The sequence below is a fragment of the Cervus elaphus genome, chromosome 25 (genome assembly GCF_910594005.1).
Source record: "Cervus elaphus chromosome 25, mCerEla1.1, whole genome shotgun sequence".
NCBI classification, from domain to species: domain Eukaryota; kingdom Metazoa; phylum Chordata; class Mammalia; order Artiodactyla; family Cervidae; genus Cervus; species Cervus elaphus.
Window position 1 is genome coordinate 48,058,980 of NC_057839.1, and position 26,086 is coordinate 48,085,065.

Sequence of the window (26,086 nt, forward strand, 5' to 3'; positions counted from 1 at the left end):
ATCCTCTCCTTTCCACACTTAATTTGATTTTATAATGTAATGAATTATTTATTTATTTTTGCCCGTACTAGTTTGAGATGGGTTGTTCTTGCTTATCAAATCATTATAATCAGCAACAACATCTCAAATGTTCTAGATTATATATGTTTCAAATTAAAGCAAAGTACTAATAGATAAAATTAATTTTGAAATACCAAAACATTTAACAATTCTGGATCAAATTATCTCATAGGTAGAACTGCCTATCTAATTTTGCAATACTAATTTTGTGTTTTCCTTTTTGTTATTATTATTATTTGAAATAAATATGTTTTTTTTTTTAATATCAAAATGTTCCTGAACAGGAGGAGAGCACATTCTCCTCGCTTACTCAACTGATATTTGGGAAAAAAAGTTATTGATTGTAAAGGATCAACCTTACAGTGCTAAGTAACTGAAGACACAATCCAAAGTATATTTGGTGTCATTTAGTTTGCCTTGAGGCAACATCTCAATATGTTAAAGAAGAAAAACAGAAGGGAAAGGAAAGAAAGAGGTGGAAGAGGAGAAAGAGCTTATGAAATTTGGTAGACTGTGGACAGAAAATAGTGTTCTTGTTCATATATATTTATATATTGGTAAATATTCTACTTTCATTGGTCTTGAGGACTTTAGGAACTTGATATGATCTTTTGTGTATTATAGAGCTTACTCTTTTTCAAAATAATGAATATTTAAAAATATTAATATATTCAAATTTACATGTCATAATACAGTAACAGTAAGTCAGCTGTTTTCTGTTTATTTTTCCTATATATTTCTCCTTTACTATTGATATAAGTTTTTAATGATAATCCATTGATATACATCAAAAATATGTCAATAATATATTATTTACGACATCTAAATAATATTCAGAAAAGTTTTGCAGTTTACAGGTTATATGAAAAAGAAACACAACCTAATAAACTATTTTTCTCCTACTACTTTTCAGGGAAAAAGACAGTACATTGAATTTGTTTTCCTGCGGAAGCCACAAATAATGAGGACTTATCATTGCCTATCACTATTCATCTGGACCTATATGTATCATACAACTGATGCTCTCCCATTTCAAGAAAAAGGTAACAGTGATTTACCAAGTGAAAGAATACTGGGTCTGACACAAGATGATGGTAAAATGCTACATCGCACCAAGCGTGGCTGGATGTGGAATCAGTTCTTCTTGTTGGAAGAGTATACAGGTACAGACACACAATACGTAGGCAAGGTAAGAGTTTTTGTATGGTAAGTCTAGAAGTTGAAAGTGATAGTTATTTTTTACATCAGTTTTCCATGTCACTAATTATTTTAAAGTATTTGACTAATGGCAATATGCAGAGGTATCATGTTGTCAATTCATTCAGTAGGATAATGTGGGGAATGTGATTTATTCAGGTAGTTAGATTAAATCAGTATTCATAGTAAGCCTCAAAGAATAAACAATTTGTGGACTTAATTCACTATTGATCAGCTAGATATGATATAATTTTATGTGCATGTATCTAAAAGATTTTTTTTTAAATTCTTTGAAAATTAAGCCATGAGTAAAAATAATTTAATGCATTATATAAGGTGAAGCAGCTGCAATTGTAATATACAATAGTTGCTAAAATATATTAGTCTCTGCTGATGAATAATTTATTGTTATTAAGAATAGTATGCTGTATATGAAAAACAAGTAATTTGAATACTTCTAGATGCCTCTGTCTCCTAACCAGTCAAAATGAACTATATCTTGCCTATAATCCAGACCGAAGGATTTAAAGCAGAGGGAAGAAGAAAAGAAAAGAAAAAAAAAAAAAAACTAGAAAAAAGACAGTACCCTTAGACAGACTTAATTCCATTCCAGTTGCATCAAGTGAAAACTTACTCATTAACAATCAGGATCAAATGGCATCAGGGAATACATAGCTCCCTTCTTGTACCCAGTTTTGACGAAATAGAGTTATTGCCTCTCTCCTCTTTCTGCTGTATCTTGAAATAGGTGACATATTATTTCTGCCATCCAGAATTTTCTAATTATCTATTGTCCTCTTACCAATCACATTCATTCTATTCCACACATACACTAACTCCTTTTTTTCACTGTGAATTATCCCGTTTATGCCCAGTGCTGAGGTAGTTTCAAATTCTGCGCATAAAACAAATTAAATAATTATTAATACTAACATTTCCCATTAGTTATGTATTTATTTATTTTTTATTGTTGGCACAAGACACTAGAAGTGACTCTAATGGTATAAATATTGTTTGACTCACTGGCAACTTGGGCAAATAGGATAGAATCAGACAAAAATGAAAACGTGAAAAGTACCCAATATCACAAAAGTTATGCTTATTGCTATTAGATCAGAAATATTGGTGAAATAGACAAAATCTTGGTTAATTCTTTACTCTCCTTGTGTGACAGAATATATTTTTTTCAAATGCAACTTCTGTTATCAGAAACCTATTATTTCCTTTTCTTTTGATGTCTCCCTCCTCTGGTTCCATAAGTCATACTCATTTTGCTCCATGCATTTCACTTCCTGATTCTTTTTTCTCTCTTATTTTGCCTTAGGTTAGCCACATTGCACCCTCCAAAATCCCTCATTTAATATCACTTTTCACACTATATTTAATAACTCACATCAGGATATTACAAGTTCAACTGACAAATGTTTGTGTCTAAGGACTTGAAATTGCCTTATGATTCTTTTCCTAAGGCAATGTGTAAAGGACACATTCAGTTCATGGGGCCTTGCACAAAGGGATTTATCCTTGGAGATTCACAGATACAGAAGAATAGATACAGATAAAAAGAGATACTAGTAATCTTAAGGTAACCAAGGCTCCTCTACAAGCACTTATTTTTAGCCATAAACAGAAATATTTCTTTCTAAATATTGATTGCACATTGATTAACTGATCACCATTACTGCACTGACATTTAAAAATATACATTATGCTTTAGATCTTCTTGCTCCTTATTCATTTTTAGTTAGTTCTATGATCTGTTAAAAAATAGTGAAGTGGGTGCTGCTTTTATTAAATTGTTTTTCATAAAATATTTTATCCCTTATCTTGGGAAAGTAAACTCACTTTGATCATGGACAAGTTTCAACAAGATCATGAACCCAAAATAGAAAACACATTAAAATAGCAGAATTTTTCACATGAGGATATTCAAACCAAAACTATGTGTCAAATATTTTTATATAACCAATGGAAACAATACTCATATGAAAGAAAAACTTCAACAAAATAAAACACTTTTTGGAAAAAAAATACTTTATCTCTTTTGTAAGAAGACCTTGTCTTAGATATGCTGTCACCACCTATTTAGTTCATTATAAAAATGTGATTTCAACTACTTCTTAGCATTTGTTAAGGTTTTCTGTTCTGTAAGTCACTCAGTTGGGTCCAACTCTTTGCGACCCCATGGACTGTAGGGAACCAGGCTCCTCTGCCCCTGGGATTTTCCAGGCAAGAATATTGGAGTGGGTTGCCAGTTCCTTCTCCAGGGGGACCTTCCCCACCAAAGGATTGAACCTAGGTCTCCTGCATCGCAGGCAGATTCTTTACCACCTGAGCCACCCAGAAAGCCCTATTAAACTCTTAAGGCTCTGTAAATTCTCTCCTAATCTGCTCTCCTGGCATTTGACTTTATTGCTCACTTGCATATACAGCTTGGGAAAATAAAGCTCAGCTCTCAACCTTGAACTTGGTCAAACACTTGAGTTATGATGACAAATTAATCTTTTGAACACAACACATACTGTCTTTTTGACCACCTTGCTCTGGTTGCCTTGGGTGAACTTAAACTTAATCTTCAAGAATCCATTGCAGTGGCAATACCTTGAGTGAAGACCTACTATATTTACCATGCATCAAGATTGGGAAAGAATAGGAGCTTCTAACGGGAAGAAATTTTCAAAGGTTTTTTTTTTTTTTTCTTATTTTTCAGAAGCTAGGTATCACAGAATGTGACAAGCTATATTAATGTATAGCTGATATAAAATTGTAGAAAGTTAGAAGTGTATCTGATCCTTGGTTGTAAAATCTAGGGTTTAATCCTGAATTTAAATTAGTCTTAGAACAAACTGAATTAGTCTTAGAACAAACAAAGTGGCAGCCATGAAATTTCATAAATATACAAGTGTACACACACTAAACATGAAGCTTACAAGGTTCAATAACAGTGCAAAAGTTATAAGTCAGCTAACTTACCCAAACTTCGGATTCTTGTTAGGCTAAATTAAAATGTCATCAGTGAAAGTCGCTCAGTTGTGTCCAGCTCTTTGCGACCCCATGGACACCAGGCTTCTCCATCCATGGGATTTTCTAGGCAAGAGTACTAGAGTGGGTTGCCATTTCCTTCTCCAGGGAATCTTCCGGACCCAGGGATTGAACCCAAGTCCCCTGCATTGTAGACAGACACTTTACCGTCTGAGCCACCAGGGAAGTCCTAAAATGTCATTAAGATTTTTTTTTTTTCATTTATTTTTATTAGTTGGAGGCTAATTACTTTACAGTATTGTAGTGGTTTTTGTCATACATTGACACGAATCAGCCATGGATTTACATGTATTCCCCATCCCGTTCCCCCCTCCCACCTCCCTCTCCACCCAATTCTTCTGGGTCTTCCCAGTGCACCAGGCCCGAGCACTTGTCTCATGCATCCAACCTGGGCTGATGATCTGTTTCACCCTAGATAATATACAGGAAACACAGAAAGGTTGTATAAACGTGAACCCAAAACAACAAAGTAAATGGCAACGGGACCATACCTATCAATAATTACCTTAAATGTAAATGGGTTGAATGCCCCAATCATTAAGATTTTTAAACTCCAAATTCCTGTTGTTTCCTAGGATTGTGGAGGAAGGGAGATGAGTCTGTAGCTAGGAAGTGCTAATAAAAAACTTTAAAATTTCATGAGGATAAATCCAAGGGTTGGGATTGCATACAGCAAGAAACACGCAGACACACACCCCTAAATAAAAGCTAGTTTAATGGGGTGAAATTAGACCACCACTATGAAATGCTGAAAATTCCATGCTGTGATGTTTTTATATACATCATGGGATGTGAATCCCTGTTGAACTAGTGTACAAATTCATCATGAGTGGAGCACATTCTGGGATGATCATTTTGTTTTCAATGTCAGGGTGTAGTGGAGGACTAAGGGGTGAATTGTGAGGATATTTTTATAAGGAAATATTGTAGAATATTTTCTTATGTCATTTCAGGTCTTTGTAATACAAGAGAAAAGTAAAAAATGTTGAAATTAAAAGCATTTTTGTTTTCACAGTAATGCAAGCTGAGGTTTACTGACTCTGTTTTCTGCAACGAGGGAAACCTTTGGTTCTTATTCTTGGAGATTACAAAGTCATAACAAAGCCATGTAATTTCCCAGTAATGTGAATAGATGTGTGATTGAATTACTTGGGCAGTACTAATATTGCTCAAGAGAATAATTAAAGCAAATTTAAGAAGTATAGCAAAGGCTCCTACTATTCTTATAGAGAAACTTCATACACAATTGATTTTTTATACATTAGGTTTAGATCTTGAAAAATTTGTACTTATGGATTAATAATCAATTGATCATATGTCTATACTTAATTAGCAGAATTTAATTTTATTATTTTAATGTTTGGCTGTTAAAACATTTATTGCATGAAGAGACAAATTTACAGATATAGCAATTATTATTTTTGAAGGAAATTTTAATATCCATAAAATAATTTTAATATATCAACTTAATTGACAAATATATTTTAATTCAAAGATATGTAATATTTATGCTTACTTTGCTCAGGGCAATTGTTGAACTGCCTATTAATAGTCACCATCTAAATTCAAGTTATCTTTTTTACAGAATATCTGCCAATTATTTATCATTTTAATTCAAAAACATGTACTATTCCATAGCTGAAATCATCCAAAATGTAATCATAAAATTATAAACTAGAAAAGAGCTTTAACATTCATGAAACTCTTGGTTGCAGCTGGATAGTATTAATGTAGGTGTTAACAAAAATGAAGCAAAACAGAAGTACCGATTGTCAAATGATTAGGAGTCTGATTTACATTTGATTAAGTATCAGGTGGTGGAATAACTCTCTCTCTTGCACTTTTATAGGTTGATGTGTTCACTATATATGAATATTTCCCCCAAGAAAATATAAAATAATGTTCTTGGATAGGCGATTTTCTCTTAGGCTTTTAGGTAGGATATGGCGGTATGATTTGTACAGAGACAGAAATAAAAACTGAAATTTTCTGAAGGCTATTTGATAAATGGTTATAGAACATTATAGTGTTTTTCTGAATCTAAATAAATGATCTTTATAAAGGTGTTAGAATGTCATTACTTATGGTGCAGTCCAGGTAGCAGCTGCATCTGATTTATGGGCACATTGTATCCCAAAATGCTCTTTATAGGTTCGTTGTTTAAAACTAAGGACATATGAGAAAAATATTAAGCATTAAGGCGAGGTGCTCAGGAGAGTCTACAAAGGCTTATTTCATACTGAATTCTATACAAATCTACTTTTACAACAGAGTCCTATCATTTCCTTCTTACTACCAATCCCGTCACCACCTGTACCGTAACACCACAGCCCTGTACCACTGTATCACCACAGTAAATAGACTTTTCACTTGACTTTATTTAATTTTTAATTCTCAGAAATATGTTGCACACTATTTCTTTCTTTTTTATAGTTGCTTTATAATGTTGTCTTAGCTTCTTCTGTATAACAAAGTGAATCAGCCATTTGTATACACATATCCCTTCCCTCCCTGTTGGACCTCCCAACCTTCACCCCTTCCCATCCATCTAAGTCATCAAAGAGCACCAAGTCAGCTCCCTGTGTTATAAGACTCCCCTTAGTTTCTTGAATGATATCAATCTCTTAGATAAAATGTCTATGGAAGAATAACCTAAATTTACTTAAGTAGAATTCAGTGTTCAATGTCATTGTGTATTTCTGCTTTTGTTCTATGTTCCCATAATTACGTAGCCTAAACTCCAGGCAAAGGGAAAACTTTCCTTTTCAAAATACTTGACCTCTATCTGATCATTTCATAGGCCCTTTTCCAGGAAGTATCTAACATTTTTCCCATAATCTCATCTTTTCTCTTTTCCTTTAAGGCCTACGTCAAGTGCTTCCTCCTACATTAAGCCCATCTTCATTCTCCCCAGCTAGAATCTACTGTCAAAGTTATGAAGTCATCCATCAAAACTGTATTGATAGGAGAATTTTAATTATTTTGGTTTACTAGCTTATTTCCTATACACAATATGTGACCTTTGGACTTTGAATTTGTGTTAGATTTTCTTTTTATTTTCTCAAAGTGTTTGACATCATATATTTACTCAAATTAATATTCAGGTTCTATCTCAATAGATTTTCATTGAGTGTTTATTAATCTGGGTCCTGAGAGATTGGCACTATATATCACAAAAAGAGCAGAGAAAATTTCAAAGAAATATACTTTAGAATCACTTTTACTCCAAAATAATTATTACCTTATAAATTATACTGTAAATGGAATCAATATTTTATATTTTATAATTGCTTACAACATGTTTACAATTAAAATAGTAATCTTACAACATTATAATCTCTCATACCTGTAGGACTTTAGTTTTAATTTTGTTATATATTTTCCTCCTGTATGTATTTTAAATTGCTTCATACATTGCTATCATTTCTTATTTAGGCATTTTATTACCTGTTTAAAAGCAAAAGAGTTTTAAAAAATCATGTTATATTAAGTGATTACCATTTCTAGCCATGCTTTTTATTTTCTTGTGTAGACCTTAATTTCTGTATGTTATCATTTCCCTTCAAACCAAAAACTTGCTTTAGCATTACTTCTAGTGTGAGTTTGCTGGAAGCAAATTTTTTTAGCTCTTTTTAATCTGAAAATATTATTATTTCACTTTTATTTTTGAAAAAAAAAATTTTCATTGAATATTGAAATATCAACTGATCTGAGAGGTTTTTTTTTGGTTGTTGTTTGTTTGTTTGTTTTCCTTTCAGCACTTTAAATTTTTGCTGCATTACACTGTGGATTCTATTTCTTTCAATAAGAAGTCAGTCATTATTCTTATCATTGTTGCCCTTATATAATTAGTATTTTTCTCTGCTTGCCTTTAAAGTTCTGTCTGTATCATTGACTCTTAACAGTTTATCTTTGCAAGTATCTTACTTTGATACATATATGTGTTTTATTAATCTTGTTTGAGAGTAACTGGTTTTCTTAAACCAGTGGTTTTGTTTTAATCAAATTTTAAAATTAACAGTCACATTTTATGTCCTGTTCTACCAAATTAATAAACATTATGGATATGTAGATTTAAACTACTCAAATACCAGAACAACCAAGAGTAAAAAGACAGAAAATTCCAAGTGATATGAACAAGCTGTAACTCTCATGAATTTATGTTGAACTATGAAAGTTAGAAATATTAAAGGAGACCAAAATGGAGAAGTACAATGTGCTTAGAAGTTAGAAGATTAATTAATAATATAAAAATCAAATATCATCCAGTCAATACTCCTGTACATTTCTTTTATCTTTATTTTTAATTAATTTCAAACATTTGGAAGGTCAGTCAAATTGTACAAAGAACTATATATCATTCAGCAAGATTTACCGGTTATCAATATTTCACCCTAGTTGTTTTTGTTTTATCTCTCAATTTGCTTTATAGTATGGCTGAACCATTTCAGTTTCTCATTATTTCTGGGATTTGTCTCTTCTTGAGCTCTATAGGAGGTTTGATGTAGTTGCAAACCCAAAATAACTTGGCAATATTGAACTCTTCCACTTCCTACTGGCGAAATCCACAACTCCTTAGCCTTCTTGCTGACATTTTCTACTGTTTATGAAAGTCAGGTATTGTTCATGTGAAGTTTAGACATCAACTTAGAGATGTTAACAGAGACTTGAGGGCTCCGTTTTCTGTTACTGTCTCCTCCTTAAGATTGTGCCCTCTGGTTTCTGTCTACTCTGGCAAACCCAAACTCCAACCACCGTATCCTCCGCCCAGTGATATTACTTCTTCCTGGCTGGGGTCTAATTAAATATTCCTAACTCTATCACTGGAAAGTACCCTCAGAGGAAAAGTCTGGTAATAATGTGGTGGTTTAGGCCACAAAAATTTAACTCTGAGTCAGAGGCTTTGCAATACCACCTCTTTTGATTGGTGGTTTGTGTCATCAAGCAGTTTTGTCAGTTTGTACATCTGTTGGGGTCATACATTCATAATTATTCTCAGCAGATATATTACAGTGCAGCTACCTGTGAGGATAAAACTCTGAATATCAAGATTGATTTTGAAAAAATGCTTCATGATGTGACTATGCTTGTTTCATGAACCAGTTCAGTTCAGTTCAGTCACTCAGTTGTGTCCAGTTCTGTGACCCCATGAACTGCAGCACACCAGGCTTCCCTGCCCATCACCAACTCCTGGAGTTCACCCAAACCCATGTCCATTGAGTCAGTGATGCCAGCCAACCATCTCATCTTTGTCATCCCCTACTCTTCCTGCCTTCAACTTTCCAGCATCAGGGTCTTTTCCAATGAGTCAGCTGTTCACATCAGGTGGCCAAAGTATTGGAGTTTCAGCTTCAACATCAGTCCTTCCAATGTACACCCAGGACTGATCTCCTTTAGGATGGACTGGTTGGATTTCTTCGCATTCCAAGAGACTCTCAAGAGTCTTCTCCAACACCACAGTTCAAGAGCATCAATTCTTTGGCACTAAGCTTTCTTTATAGTCCAACTCTCACATCCATACATGACCACTGGAAAAACCATAGCCTTGACTAGACAGACCTTTTTTGGTAAAGTAATGTCTCTGCTTTTTAATATGCTGTCTAGGATGGTCATAACTTTCCTTCCAAGGAGTAAGCATTTCTTAATTTAATGGCTACAATCACCATCTGTAGTGATCTTGGAGACCAGAAAAACAAAGTCAGTCACTGTTTCCACTCTTTCCCCATCTATTTGCCATGAAGTGATGGGACCAGATGCCATGATCTTAGTTTTCTGAATGTTAAGCTTTAAGCCAACTTTTTCACTCTCCTCTTTCACTTTCATCAAGAGGCTTTTTAGTTCCTCTTCACTTTCTGCCATAAGGGTGGTGTCATCTGCATTTCTGAGGTTATTGATATTTCTCCTGGCAATCTTGATTCCAGCTTGTGCTTCCTCCAGCTCAGCGTTTCTCATGATGTACTCTGTATATAAGTTAAATAAGCAGGGTGACAATATACAGCCTTGACATACTCCTTTTCCTATTTGGAACCAGTTTGTTGTTCCATGTCCAGTTCTAACTGTTGCTTCCTGACCTGCATACAGGTTTCTCAAGAGAAAGGTCAGGTGGTCTGGTATTCCCATCTCTTGAAGAATTTTCCACAGTTTGTTGTGATCCACATAGTCAAAGGCTTTGGCATAGTCAATAAAGAAGAAATAGATATTTTTCCTGGAACTCTCTTGCTTTTTTGATGATCCAGCTGATGTTGGCAATTTGATCTCTGGTTCCTCGGCCTTTTCTAAAACCAGTTGAACATCTGGAAGTTCACGGTTCACGTAGTGCTGAAGCCTGGCTTGGAGAATTTTGAGCATTACTTTACTAGTATGTGAGATGAGTGCAATTGTGTGGTAGTTTGAGTATTCTTTGGCATTGCCTTTCTTTGTGATTGGAAAGAAAACTGACCTTTTCCAGTCCTGTGGACACTGCTGAATTTTCCAAATTTTCTGGCATATTGAGTGCAGCACTTTCACAGCATCATCTTTCAGGATTTGAAATAGCTCAACTGGAATTCCATCGCCTCCACTAGCTTTGTTCATAGTGATGTTTCCTAATGCCCATTTGACTTCACATTCCAGGATGTCTGGCTTTAGGTGAGTGATCACACCTTCGTGACTATCTGGGTTGTGAAAATCTTTTTTGTATAGTTCTTCCGTGTATTCTTGCCACCTCTTAATATCTTCTGCTTCTTTTAGGTCCATACCATTTCTGTCCTTTATTGAGCCCATCTTTGCATAAAATGTTCCCTTGGTATCTCTAGTTTTCTTGAAAAGATCTCTAGTATTTCCCATTCTACTGTTTTCCTCTATTTCTTTGCATTGATCGCTGAGGAAGGCTTTCTTATCTCTCCTTGCTATTCTTTGGAAGTCCACATTCAAATGGGTATATCTTTCCTTTTTCCCTTTGCTTTTCCCTTCCCTTTTTTCACAGCTGTTTGCAAGGCCTCCTCAGACAGCCATTTTGCTTTGTTTCATTTCTTTTTCTTGGGGATGGTCTTGTTCCCTGTCTCCTGTACAATGTCACGAACCTCCTTCCATAGTTCATCAGGCACTCTGTCTATCAAACCTAGTCCCTTAAATCTATTTCTCACTTCCACTGTATAGTTATAAGGGATTTGATATAGGTCATCCCTGAATGGTCCAGTGGTTTTCCCTACTTTCTTCAATTTAAGTCTGAATTGGTAATAAAGAGTTCATGATCTGAGCTACGGTAAGCTCCCTGTCTTGTTTTTGCTGAGTGTATAGAGCTTCTCCATCTTTGACTGAAGTCTTATTACAATATTGTAAGACTTAAAAATGTTTCAAATGTTCTAAGTCAAAGTAAACTCTTTTTCCCAAATGTATACTTATTATTTCTTTTTAATGGTTGATTATATTAGGTAGGACTGTCAGAATGTTTTACATCATAAGTGTTAGTGTGAATCAGTTTCTTACTGTGATACATCACTTTAAACAATACAGTCCTTGGTATTTTAGCATTCTCTGACATGTTAAGAAACATGATGGTTCACTGTTTTCTTCCTGGAAAAGAATTCAGACCTTTGAAAGGAAATTTCTTGTGACCATTTGCAAATGTTTTCTATTCACATCTTGTCTGGACCAGCAAGTCTATTTTAGAGTCACATTTCTGCTTTTCCATTCACATATCAAGTACCCGACAAGAAAAAGTTATAAATGACCTTTCTTTCCAGGGAAGTTTTGAACAGCTGCATTCAATCTACCAGTACATCAACGAGAGCATGAGGGCAAACGTCAGGTTTCAAGAGTTAGCCTGTATCTTTTGAACTATTTACTCTTCCACGGTGTATGTTACAGTTATGTAAAATAAACTTAAATACTACCACTTTGTTTTACTGCATTTTGTAATAATAGTTCCATTTTATCTATTCAGGTTAATTTATTCCTTGAAAATATAGATTCTTTCCCCCTAATGCAGTGTCTGGTATATATTAGAACTCAGTTCCATGTTGATAGTAATCTAGGTTTTTGAGCACTGGACTGTAATGTTATCATCAACTGTTATAATCACTACACTGATTAACCACAAGATAGAGCTAAAACTGAACAGGTGAATAGCTTCTAAACCCACTGAATGGCATTAATGGAGTTTTGCAAAAGGAAAAATAAATCACATGCCATGCCTTTTTACTTATTCATTTTCATAGGTACATAAATCATTATTTTGCTCATTAAAGATGGCCTTTTCTTAACATCAAACATGATTTTAACAAAATGGAGCAAAAGAGGAGAGAAATAAGTTTTAAAATATATTTTGCAAGATAGTTAACATCGAGCCACATTAAATAATATAAACATTACCTGTTATTGTGTTAATTTTCAACATAATTTAAAAAGTAAAGATCCATTATAAACACTGTTTTAACCTTAAATTCATTCATGTTAAACATGTTAAAACAGAAAATCAGATCACAATTAAAAATGTTCACAAAAAAAATATTTATTAACACATGTTATTGAAGGTATATTAGGTAGAGAGACACTCAGATCAGTGAAACTTGTTACAGTCATTTGTAAAACTTTGGTCATGAAAGAAGTAGAAATTAATAGTTATTGTTCTATAATCATATGCTTTTGATGAGTTTAAATTGTCTCAACTGTATATCAATACAGTTGATATATATATGTGCCTTGCATATATATGAAAGGAACTGTATATGCCTTGCGCTGCTAATCTTCAAGGAACTTTTTAAGTAAAAGAGTAAAAACTAAAATAGATGTTATAAAAGTGACTACAAGCTAAAATACAAAAGTAAATGATATATTTATACAATCAGATATCTAAAGGTTCTTCCACATTAACTTAGGTTACTTAGGAGTTCCAATTTCTTGAACCATTACCTGAAATCATGAAATAAAGTTAATATAGAGAGCACATTGAGTAAATGATCTTAAAGCCCCATCTCATGATCAGGCATCATTTCAAAGTTAGATAAAAAAAAATATAAACTTACTATTACTTTGCTGCAGTTAGCAGTCCTAAGAATAAGACTCAGTGTTCTCATTCCTTAGTATTTCCCTCTTGCCTGCAACCTGAGTCACAAGTGCCATACCAGAAGAAATTTTTAAGTGTTTGGCCGTGTGCTGCAAGTCCTGACAAGAATTCTTTTAATATTTTTTCTTCACATGAACACTGAAAAGCATACAGTAGAAAAGGGATACAAAATATATTCAAGGAACATCAATGCATTCAGTTTATCATTGATGTCTCCTCTTTTTATTCCTCTTGTGTGATTGATTGGTTCTATTGATTTGTCTTCCAAATTCATAGGTGTGGTGACATATGTGTTGCTTCTGTCAATCTTCAGTCTCTCAAAGTCTCTAGTCAGCTTTCTTATGCTATTAAATTCCTAACAAGTCCTATTACTCCCTCTATTTTTTTTCCCCTAACAATTTACTTTTCTATACCTAATTAGAGTACCTTTTCTAAATTATGAGTCACAATGTTATCCTCTCCAAAACTTTTTAAATGGTTCTTACTTAGGAAAAATGCTCACATGTTGAGATTATCATTATTTGAAAGCTCTTAACAGTTGAATATTCACTATTGTGTTGTTGTTTAGTTGCTAAATCAACTTTAACTTTTTTGCAATCCCATGGACTGTTGCCTGCCAGGCTCTTCTGTCCATGGGATTTCCCAGGCAAGAACACTGGAGTGGGTTGCCATTTCCTTCTTCAGGGGATCTTCCCAATCCAGGGATTGTTTCCTGCATTAGCTGGTGAATTCTTTACCACTGAGCCACTAGGGAGCCCAATATTCACTATTATTCATGGCATAATCACTCTTTGTTTATTTTTCCATTTAATACCCATCCCTCCACAATTTATTTATACTCTCCATTCTATTCCCTGCTTATCGTTTTGTTCAATTTAAACGGTCTATATTTGATATTACTCTTTATGATCCATTTACCCATCTGCCATGTAGAGGTTACTGTTTTCCCTTTGATATTACTGTATATTTTATAGTTTTTTTAAATCATAGAACAATTGTATTTCTCTCTGTGTGTATGTATTTGTGTGCAGATTGTTAAAAAAATAATTTTCAATGTCAATGATCCTAGTATAGTACACATGAACACACACACATCTTAGAGAAATAAGAACAGCTTTCTTTGTAAGGATATTAAACTTTGTAAGCAAATAATCTAAAGTGAATTCTGTTGTTAAAGTGCATTTTAAGCATGCGGTTGAATTTAGAGACATATACAAATAATATGATATAAGACAATGATTCAATCTAAACTCCTTTCTTTCTGACTTATGGCTTTTTATATTTAATCAATTTTATGCACTGAGAGTACAATGGATAATACTATTTCAAGTTGTTCCTTCTAAACAAGTATTTCTCTAAAGTCAGAATAAAATAGTGAGAGTGATAATACATTACTGTAGTTAGCACTCCCCCGAGTATAAAAATTGCCTCTTTAAAATGATGTGTTCAAGGCTATAACCTTCACTTGTATTCTATGAGATATAATATGACTGATGAATGAATCCTAATTTTCTCTCATGTCATTTCACTCCTGGTTATGTGCTTCATCTTGACCATTTTTATGGTGAATAATGCTGGAATCATAGAGTACACATTCTCTTTTTTGACTTTCCAGTCAAGGCTAGAAATAGAGACTCTCTTTTTAGCTTTGCATAAACCTGAAAAGAAGCAGAGTTTGCATTTATGCCACAAGGAATTTCATAGAATAAAAGGTAGCTGAAATGTGTGAATTGTGATAAGAATGGCCTCTCCTATGTCAGAAGCATTTTTTGAGGTTTTTACTTGGTAACATTCTTTTCCTCGCTATGGATCAGAAAATTTAGAAGAAATGAAAAGTTTATGTTGGTATTCAATTTGAATTATATGTGAAGAGCCCAGGACCATTCTTATTATATTCACAGTAGACATTTGAATTACTGTAGGACTTGCAACATTTATGAGAAAAATCATCTTATTTATATGTATACAGGTATACAAGACAAAGTCAAATTTGCAAAAGTGAGTCTTTTCTCAAGTAAATAAGGCTTATTCTATGTAAATATATGGAAAAACTCAGTGAATGCATAAAATGAAGTTTACTAATGAAAAAGCTTCAAAGTGTACTCAATTATTCTGTCATACTGCTTTGGAGTTGTTGCAATGATTTAGTTATTTTCTGTTTATTTTAAGCTAACAAGCCAAGTAAATATGGTATAACTTGAACAATGAAGCTTAGTCATAAATATCCAAGCAATACAATATTGGAAAAATCATTTACATGACATGTGAAACCACATATGTCATGTATATTGTGTATGTGTGTGTGTGTGTGGTGAGTTTGTTTTCTCATATATTTCTAAGGTTTGGTAATTTGTTAAAAAAAGAACTATAAATAAATCTATAAGGCTTATTCTTTACAATAAAATAATGTCCCTTATGGTTGCTTACTCATCTGACTACTTGAAAAAGTTTAATTGATTAGAAAGAACAGTAATAGTAATTTAAGGTCAGTAACTACAATTCCAATTATACATATAAATAAAAACTCAGTGACTGCTTAATTTTGTGACATTTCTTTTGAAGCAAAAACCTGACATTTCTTAAAATATTAAAAATTCAAGATTTACTAACTATATTTTAAACATTCATTTTAATTTAAAAATTCAAAGTGTTATTAGAAATGCTTAAATTTTAAAATGGGTTTTGTGATGAAGAAAGTTTGAGACTATGACTCATCTTGAAAAAGATATATATGTATTTAGTCTTCACATACATATATATGTATATAAATTTGTATCCCACCCATCAATAGAAGACAAGAAAAATGTAAATCTAAGATTCTTGATGTCAGTAAAACAGGAAATATGTGTTATAATATGCCAATAAACCAGGAAAAAGTTAATTAAAATAAATAAGAAACATATATATCAGGCAAAGGAAATTTTGAATTTTCAAGTATTAACACAATGTAATTAAACTCTACAATTATGCATTGATATCTGTTAGTTCTAGCACTATGCTCTATGACATCTAAGGTTTACAATGAATGTTTACAGAATTCATATGGTCCAGTGACATTGATATCAGAAGCACATACCCAAGGGAAAAAGCTAAACGTTTTTCACAACCCACTTTATTGGAATCTCTGCTTTTGCTTACTTCCTTGCTCTAATTTGTCACACTGTAATTTCAAAAATTTTAAATGATCATCATCCAAAAATGTTTTCTGTTCAATTAACATAAGAACAGATTCACTTCACTGACAATAATAAAAATAATATCAAAACAACTATTAAATATAGTTCTCCAGTGAGCCTTGTAGAGATGACAAAGGTTGAGACCTGGCAAGGGATTTGAAGTGTATTTCAGCCATCAGTATCCAAAAATAGCAAAAGACAAAGTAGTAGTTAATAGTTGATGCTGTGATTCCCCCACCAGAAATGTACCCATTAGATACAACCTCAGAAATATTTGAAGATATATTCACATGGGCATTTAATATATCTCACTGTATATAATAGCCAATGACAACAAAAACAAGCTGAACATCCATTCACTGAATGTTGCTTATACACAAGAATGAACAATTTCCCCACAATGTATAATGAGTATATGGAACTACTTTAAATTATACGAGAAGCTATCTGAGATAAATTATTTAGTAAAAGAAAAAGAAAAGTGTGGGAGATGAAGTTTTAAGAGGACAGACAGCTCCAGTTAATATTGAATATTTATACCTTTGATATATTAGACTATATTTCATGTCAATAAGGTGAGGACAGATGTTATCTTTATGTCCACTTTGTTTTTATATTTTCAGGTTATCTTAATTCTTTATCATCATCACATGTTCATTTCATAGTAAGAAAAAGTACTAACATGTATACAATTTTGCCTGACATGAGATCCTGTCCAGACTTGACCCCATCACTCTTTTTAAATTCTAGGTGCTTCCCCTGCCAAAGGCTGGGCTGCCTAATCACACCAAAGTCCTTATTGTCTTCAGATCAGATTATGCTTATACCTCCAGCATTTTGTAAATGGTTGGTTCTTTTTTAAGTGTCCTGTAATATCTCCCATCTCTTTTGTTTTCCATCAACTGGATATAACACGTATTCACATTTCATGATTACTTCATATATCCCCAATTCCAGAAAAGTTTTCCTCAAATCCTTCCTCTCTTCTCTCAACATATTTCCATATATACTTCAATAACAGCATTTTATATTTCCTTTGTTTGCATGTTTCACATTACACTAAAATGTAAATCCATTAAATTAATATTTATGCCTTTATCTCTGCATATATAATGTATTGCACAGCTGCTGATGCACAGTAGTTCTATAGTTTGCATGTAGTGAAAAAATAAAAGAAGAATATAAGAAATAATATAGATATTTAAAAGGCTGGATGTAGTTTAGAATACATACTTGAGTATCATTCACTGTTTCACGATTTATCTTTACTAGTATATAAGTTCCTTTCAGTAGGCATTTTCATTCATGTATTTCATTGTTGGGTTCCTAATGTCTAAAACAGTACGTAGAATATATATATGCATATATATATATATATATATATATATATACACACATATATTCCAGTGATTTCTAGGGATCACTTCATAATGTCCAGTGGAATACTGTATCATTTTTAAAAGGAGTAATTACCAACCTGCAGTAATGATCAAATGATACATGGTAAAGTTCAACTTGCATTTTTATCCATCTGTCTAGGATAATATATACAAGAATAAAGTAAAAGTTCCTCGGTTTCTCTATTTCAGAAACATTTGTAATAAGGCTAACGGTTGCTATTGATTGAATGATTGACTGATGATTGATTTGGTGTTAATGTCACATCTTTGTAGCAATCTATAAGTAATAATTAGTCTGTAATGCTCTGTTTGGGCTCAAATATCAGCAATGAATAGTTGCTGTCACTACAAACCAGAAAAGACAGAAAAGACATTCAATGCCATTGCACTTAGCCTTATTTTCTCTATATATTTTGAAGAGGGGATGGAGCCAGAAGCTCAATTAGCTGCTATCCTACAAAGGGATTTAAATTATTTGAGTTCTATTGTATGCTCTATGTTTTCCTCTAGGCAAAATAAGCACTATTTCTTTAAAAGGACAAAAGTCAAAATGCTGTAGATTATATTATTACTGATAGTTGTAAATGATCAATTCTAATATGATTTAGTGAGTTATCATCAATTCTTATTCAGTACTTACATATATATATAGCTCAGAGTAATCATATTTGTAAATAATAACATGGGTAAATTTTTACTTTTATGCTCTCATGAATCACTGCAGATTAACTTGTTTAAAAAGAACAGATTTTTTTTGTAGAAACATATTGACTTAGCTTTTTTGAGGGTTCTTTATATTAAGAAAATAATTCTTCTTTAAAAAAAAAGTTAAACAGATTAGATATGGAGTAAAAGCTTTAGAAATAGAAAAGTTTGGGAGTTTTTTGCTCCTTTTGGTGAATAGAACAGAAGAGCACAGAGGTGAGGAGATTACTAGTGACAGAAGACTAACCGCTTGGATGAAAGGTCAATAAAAGTTCATAACAAAAGCTTACATTTGGTAGCAAAAGGAACTCTAAGATAATGAACACATAGTACTAAATTTCTGTATAGTGGTCAAAGTGACTCAGTGCTAGGTCTTCCATGCAATAAATATAATCTTCTACAATAGAGTTAAAATTATGTATGGATTTGTTAGTAGTTATGAGGTAGAGTTATTAAGCAGTCAGTGTAAGGTTGGAGGCCTCAGTTCTTTTTTTCTTTTTTTTAATTTCACCTCATTTTCTCACATAAGCATTTTGCTCCATTAGCCTGAAGCTATACTTGTTGCTCCAATCTAGGCATTCAGAGGAATGCCTTGCTGGTCTGGAGGATCATAAAACATTCAGATCCAGGACAAAGCAATCATTAACTGCCGTCCAACTTATCAAGGAGGAAAACTCCAGATGGATCGTTAACTCTTCAACATCCATCTGGCCCCTAAATAATGGTCTGGGGTCTTGAGAAAGGGTTGAGGGCTGGCGCTCAATGTCTGGAGAAACTAAGAAACTGGGAACCCAAAGAAGCCATAAAAACAACAAACTGGATGTGGTGATATTTAACTGCTTGGTCAGAAATTACGTATATGGGGCTCTGAGCCAAATAAAAATGAAGAGATCAGTTCTAATAAAGATATAAACTGCTTTTATTCCTGCCTTTGCAGGTATTTCACCCCCTCTCAGTGTCTATGCAGAGTTTTGTATCTCTGTCCTCTAAAATAAACTTTCCCTGTGTGAGTGTTTGCAAGTTTGTGCAGTTCGTTATTCAGCCCCGTAAACAGAATTTGGTTTTCTGTTTCAGTTATATTGGTTAGCTCATTAGTTAGCTTGGGTTGAAATTAAGTGGATTAAATTTTTTTCTTATTTAATTTTCTCTCTCTCTCTCTCTTTTTTTTTTTTTTTACTTCAAAGTGTTATTTATAAATGGGGTTATCTGGAAGACACACAAGAGGGGAAGAATTAAAGCGACAGAATATAGACATCTTTGATAAGTGTTCAGTTAAATGGAGAGGACTTTGCATTTCCAGAAGACATTAAAAGGGGTCAGTGAAGTTTTATCTAAAATTTAAAAGATCAGAAGATACCAGCAGATACCCAGTTTAAAGCTGGAGCTGTATGTTTGAAAATGTATATCACCTAAAGAACAAATGAATAAACTTTAAAGTTTCAAGATCATATGAATTTTCTTCTTTTAAAATTTCCCTACCCAGGAATTGAACCAGGGTCTCCTGCATTGCAGGCGTATTCTCTACCAACTGACCTATCAGGGAAGCCCCTCTTAATATCTACTAGTCATTAAAGTCTTTAATTAAAGATTAAAACTACCTTTTAGTTTCAGTCTATATCCTAATTGAACTACTAATACTCTCCAGAAACTTTTACTTTTTTTTTTTTAAAGTAATTGGCTGTCTTCTTTATGCTGACAAAAATGCATCAATATTATTCTCAATGTAAAGCCTCCAGTGACATAACTGTATTATCAATTGGAAAGTCTAATGTGATGTCTACACTTTTTAGTTGTTTTATAATGACATATGGAAGGTAAACTCTGTGTCCATGAATGAATTATCTTGATTTTATCCTCATGTTTAACTAATAACTTTACTAAGTATAGAATTTATTTTCAAAATAACTTCAACTTGAACATGAGCAGCATCAATCACTCCTTTATCTTTTAGTGTCCAAAGTTGTTGATGAGAACATACCTGCATACCTGGGAAGATGATCTCCTCACTGGAAGCATTTAGGATACCTTTTCTTTATGTAGTGGTATAAAGTTTAATGATAGCAGAGGAGAAAGAAAATCATAAGTCAAAAGATCCTAATTCTTATGTTTCATCACCTTATCACTTTTAAAATATTTTGGAAATATTGTGAATATAAAAATCAATCATTTTGAAGTATATAATTCAATGGAATTTATTTCATCTTCAGTGTGCAACCATAACTCCTATTTAGTTTCAAAACATTTTATTACCCTCCATATAAACCCTATATTCACAAAGCAGTCACTACCTAGTCCCACACCTCCAGCCCTGTCAACCACTAACCTGTTCTGGATACCTCATATAAATGGAATCTATACAATGTCATCTTTTATTCCTGTCTCCTTTAATTTGGAATAATATTTCTGAGGTTCAGCCACACTGTAGATGAGATCAGTTTTTAATTTCTTTTTATAATTGAGTGACATTCCATTACATGAATATACCCCATCTTGTTTATCCATTCATCCAGTAATTAATGTGGTTCCACTTTTTGCTATTGTGAATAGGGCTGCTAAGAACATTTAGATACACATATTTTTTTCAATACATGTTTTCAGTTTGGGAGGATATACCATTAGGAGTGAAAATTCTGGGCATATGGTAATTATACTTTTAATTTATGGATGTTACAAAAACCTTTTCATGTTTTGTTGGTCTTTCATATATAATCTTTGATTAAAAAAGTTATTCAAGTCTTTTACCCAATTTTTAATTGTATCATCCTTTGGTGTTAAGTTATAAGAATTTTTTACATAGTCTGAATACTGGACACCTCTCAAATATATGTTTTGAAAAATATAAGCTCCTATTATGTAGGTTACTTATTTTACTTTTCTGATATGTCTTGGTGCACAATAGCTTTTGTTTGTTTATTTTTATTTACCTATGACATTCAATTTATCTAAGTCTTTTGTTGCTTGTAAGGATGTCATATATAAGAATCCACAATCAAATCCAATGTAATGGAGATTTACTTCTATGTTTTCTTCTAAGAGTTTTATATTTTTAGTTCTTAAACTCAGGCCATTGATCTATCTTGAGTTAATTTTTGGCACCATGTTATTTTGCCCATACTTTTGTCCAGTCACTCATTAATATTTTTGCATAGGTTCTTATTAAATAGATAACTTCTGGATTTCTAATTGTCCTACTTTCATTGTAAAATATTCTACTAGGGTATATGTAAGTTCTGAATGTAATAAACATACAATTTAGATTTTTAAAAAGTAAATTTGTTTTAACTGTACTGATACAGTATCTCCTGGATACAGTTTTCTAATCTTTATTTGCTTACTTTTAAGTCACCAGTTTTCTTCAAACCTATCATTAGCATTTTTGTCTGTTCATATCCATGTCTATTATTATAGCCACTATTCCTGAATTTGTAGGTGATCTTTCCCTCTGTGCATATGAAAGATCTCTACAGAATAACAGGCTTTATCTCATGAGGTACTTGTGGGAATCATAAGGGCAAACAAGGAGATCATTGTTTCCTTAAATAAACAAGGGAGACTAGTGTAAGATATATTTCTGATTTTTTTAGAAAGCCTTATTTCAATCTCTTGTTTCATTCTAAAGGTAAACTGCCTCTTTCCTCCATGTTGGTTAGGGAAGAAGGGTAACAAAAATCAACCAATCAAAGATACCATTGCCTAAAATATTATTTGATTAAGTTCTTCAATATTCAACCTTCTTATTTTCACTTTTCTGTTAATCTCAGGGTTTAGTGTATATATTTAGTTTCATATATATATATGAAACAAAAATTAAACAAGCTTCTCCATTCCTCACTAGAGTATTCTTTTTGTTTATCTGAGCTTAGGTCTCTTTTTCTTACAGAATCATGTTAGTAAATCTCACTTATTTGCTCTGCTCTAGGACTTGGGTAGAATTAACTAATGCATTCATCTTTGTTCTCAATATTACTTTAAATTCATTCACTTGAGTATTTTTTTTTTTTCATATTTCATTTGGCTTGTGAGAAAGAATGGGAAACTAAAATTGCTTCTGTAATCTATCTTTTTAAACTCAATGTCTCAATGACTTTGAAATGTGAAAAGAAAGTTAGTCTCTCAGTCTAAGCTAGCAGTCATGTCCTATTTGCCCTTCCATGGACTACCCATGCCTGCCAGCCTCTCTGTCCATGGAACTCTCCAGGCAAGAATACTGAAGGGGGTTGCCATCTCCTTCTCCAGGTGATCTTCCTAACCCAGGGATCGAGCCCAGGTCTCCTGCATTTCAGGCAGATTCTTTACCAACTGAATCACTAGGGAAGCCAAATGACTTTGAGATAATCTTTAAATAGAATCTACATGTAAAATAATGTATTTTGTTTAGAATATAAGAGGTGTCAGAATGTATTAATTAATTTGAAGTAGAGAAAGCATAAATTTGTATAGCATGAAATCTGCAGCATGCCTGTATTTGTGCATTAAATTTGCCATTCAAAGACAAAATATATTTAGGTAATTTCAAATATTTATGGGACTATCAATTTGACAGCAAAAATAAGTTGACTTTATTATTCCCAACATGCTTTTAAGACCATTTTTTCAAACAGTAACAGATTCACAGACATAGAGAACAGGCTGTAGTTGCCAATGGGGAGGCAGGTGGAGGAGGGAAGGACTGGGAGTTTGGGATTAGCAGATGCAAACAGGATGGATAAACAAGGTCCTACTGTATAACACAGGGAACTCTATTCAATATCCTGTGATAAATCATAATAAAAATGTACAAAACATATTAAAGAAGAACATCTATATGTGTGTAACCAGTTCACTTTGCTGTACCACAGAGATGGACACAGCGTTATAAATATTTTGATAACAATTATTTAAAAATTTAAAAGAACCATTTCTCATTTATATTATATGTAAAAATTTCTCATTAATACTATATAAAATGTTCTCAGTATCACTCCTACAGCAAACCTGATTACAAATTTCAAAGAGAAGTTTACTCCTTTTAATATTTTATATATGATATCAAAATCCACTAAATATATGTAAAAGTTATATTAAAATTCAATTAAATAAAGGGACATTTTTGAAGGACAAATTAATGAAATTTAAGAATCAGATGTACAGAAATTACTCAATTTATCCCACTATAGTATTTTAAGGACATATTAAGACTATGCATTAAGAATAAAAAGTTAATTAAATGTCTTCAGATAAATTAAAAAAAGGACAGGGAAGGACAACTTCATTGAATTATGCCTATGATTATGTTTAATATTCATTGAGCACTAACCATGGTCTAGGAACTTTTCTAAGTTTTTCCTACATTTTAATGAATTTATTTCTCAATTTTAAAAATGATTGCTGGTATTAGGATGATTTCATGGAGATGCAGATGTTAAGTCACTTGCTAAGGTCACACAATACCAATTTGCAGACCTAGGATTTGGGTCCAGTCTGTCTGTCTCTCAGATACATATTTTTAACCACTACACTCTACTGATGCTTAGTGTAGCTTAGTGTATGATATATAAATAGGATATTTACTAATATAGTAGGATATAATATAGTAGATATTTATAAAGTAGGTATATACTATTATATATATGTATATGATACAGTAGAATAATTAGTGTAATAAACTGTACCTGAAAATACATGATAAGCAGAATGATGGTCCCAAATATGCCTATATTCTAATACCGAGAATCTGTGATTTTTGTACAGTATGGCAAAAGAAAATTTGAATCCTTCTGATGGTCAGAGGGAGAGGGAAGGAAAGAAAGAGAGAGATGCAACTACAAAAGAAAGTTCAGAGAGATACCATGTGAAAATAATTTGACTTGCCATTGCTAGTTTTGAAGATGAAGGAAAAGCTTGTAAGCCAAGGAATCAGGCAGGCAAAAGAAATTTAAAAACTCAAGAAAATGGATTCTCCCTTATATCTTCCAGGAAGGAATGCAGCCCTGATGGAATCTTGATTTTAACCTAGTTAGACCTTTTAGACTTTTGACTAAGAGAACTGTAAGAATTGGAAGATAATTAATTTGTGTTACTTCAGGTCATTAAGACTATGGTAAATGGTTACAGCAGCAACAGAACAGAATAGTTGAATGATAGACTACTGATGTTTGGTTTTAGTATACAATGACTATTTGCATACATGCTAAGTCCCTCCAATTGTATCTGACTGTGAGACCTTATGGACTGTAGCAAATGAGGCAACACTGTCCATGGGGTTCTCCAGGAAAGGATAGTGGAGTGGGTTGCCATTTCCTACTGCAGGGGATCTTCCCAACCCAGGGATCAAACTCACATCTCTTGTGTCTCCTGCATTGACAGTTAGATTCTTTACCACTAGCACCACATGGGAAGCCATAACAACTGTTTAACACTTTGTTATGGTAATGTTCTAACAGCCCATTGTAAGTTGTTATTTAATTTGAAGTTTATAATGACATACATAATACAGTCAGCATTTGATTTTATGAACCTTTGCTTAAGTTATTATAATTTAAAAATTGTCACTCATTATTCTTTATAACATTATAATTATCTACCTTCACCTCAGGAGGTGGGATTTTAAGATCCAAAGAGTGGTGATTTAATTTTCCAAGAATGGGAAAAATTAGGTAGTTACCAAAAAGACAAAAGCTCTAAACTTCTCAGCTCTAAATTTCTCTAAATCTAGTTAGGGTGAGAATTAATGTTCAGAATTGTTAATTAATCAGAAATGAAGGAAGTCATAAAAAGTGTTGCTGTTAATTGAAATTTACATACTTGTAAGAGGAGTGAACAATGATGAAGAGTCAATAAATTGTGGATTAAATAACATTCTGCAGTAAAATGTTAGCATGACCTTGGACACAGTAATTCATCTGTCACTCCAAATTGAAGGGGTTGTGCTCAATTACATTGAGATCCATGGTGAATATAGAAAGACAGTATGGTTACAGTGATCAAGGAGGAAAATAATGCCTGGATAAATCTGGAGAGATAGAAAGAGGCAAGGCCATATGGGTTCTTGAAAGCCATGGTAACCTTTTGTTTTTATGTGTGTGTGTGTGTGTGTATGTGTGTAATTTAGCACAATCAAAAGATGAAAAGACATGAATGTGCTTTAACCAAGCGATTTTCACATAACTGTTTCTATTTTGAAAAGAATTGGTCTGGTTGTTGTGTGGAACATGGGTTCTAAATAGATTCAAAAAGACTGATTAGGGGTTCACTGATATACTACAGATGATCAACAGCAGTGGTCAGAACTAAGATGTTAACAGAAAAAAAAAAAAAAACAAAAACATAAAAAATGTCACCATAAGACGAAGGCAGATTGAATGCAGTGGAAGAGAAAAAGAGAGGAAATACCTTTGTCATGATCCGTTGCACTATTGACCACAATGGAGTCTCCTGGAAAAGGCAAAGTGAGGGGATGAGGAGGAAATGGCTCAGAGAGA

The 26,086-nt window shown here is 32.9% G+C and overlaps 1 protein-coding gene across 1 annotated transcript in view; it reads left to right on the forward strand.

The window, feature by feature from the left end:
* The window catches only part of CDH9 (cadherin 9), a 137,460-nt gene that overhangs the window by 54,047 nt on the left and 57,327 nt on the right, over positions 1-26,086 (forward strand). Inside the window, exon 2 of the mRNA XM_043887366.1 lies at positions 974-1,249. Coding sequence (XP_043743301.1) covers positions 1,022-1,249 — 228 coding nt within the window. The 5' untranslated portion in view covers positions 974-1,021. The remainder of the gene's footprint in view (positions 1-973; positions 1,250-26,086) is intronic.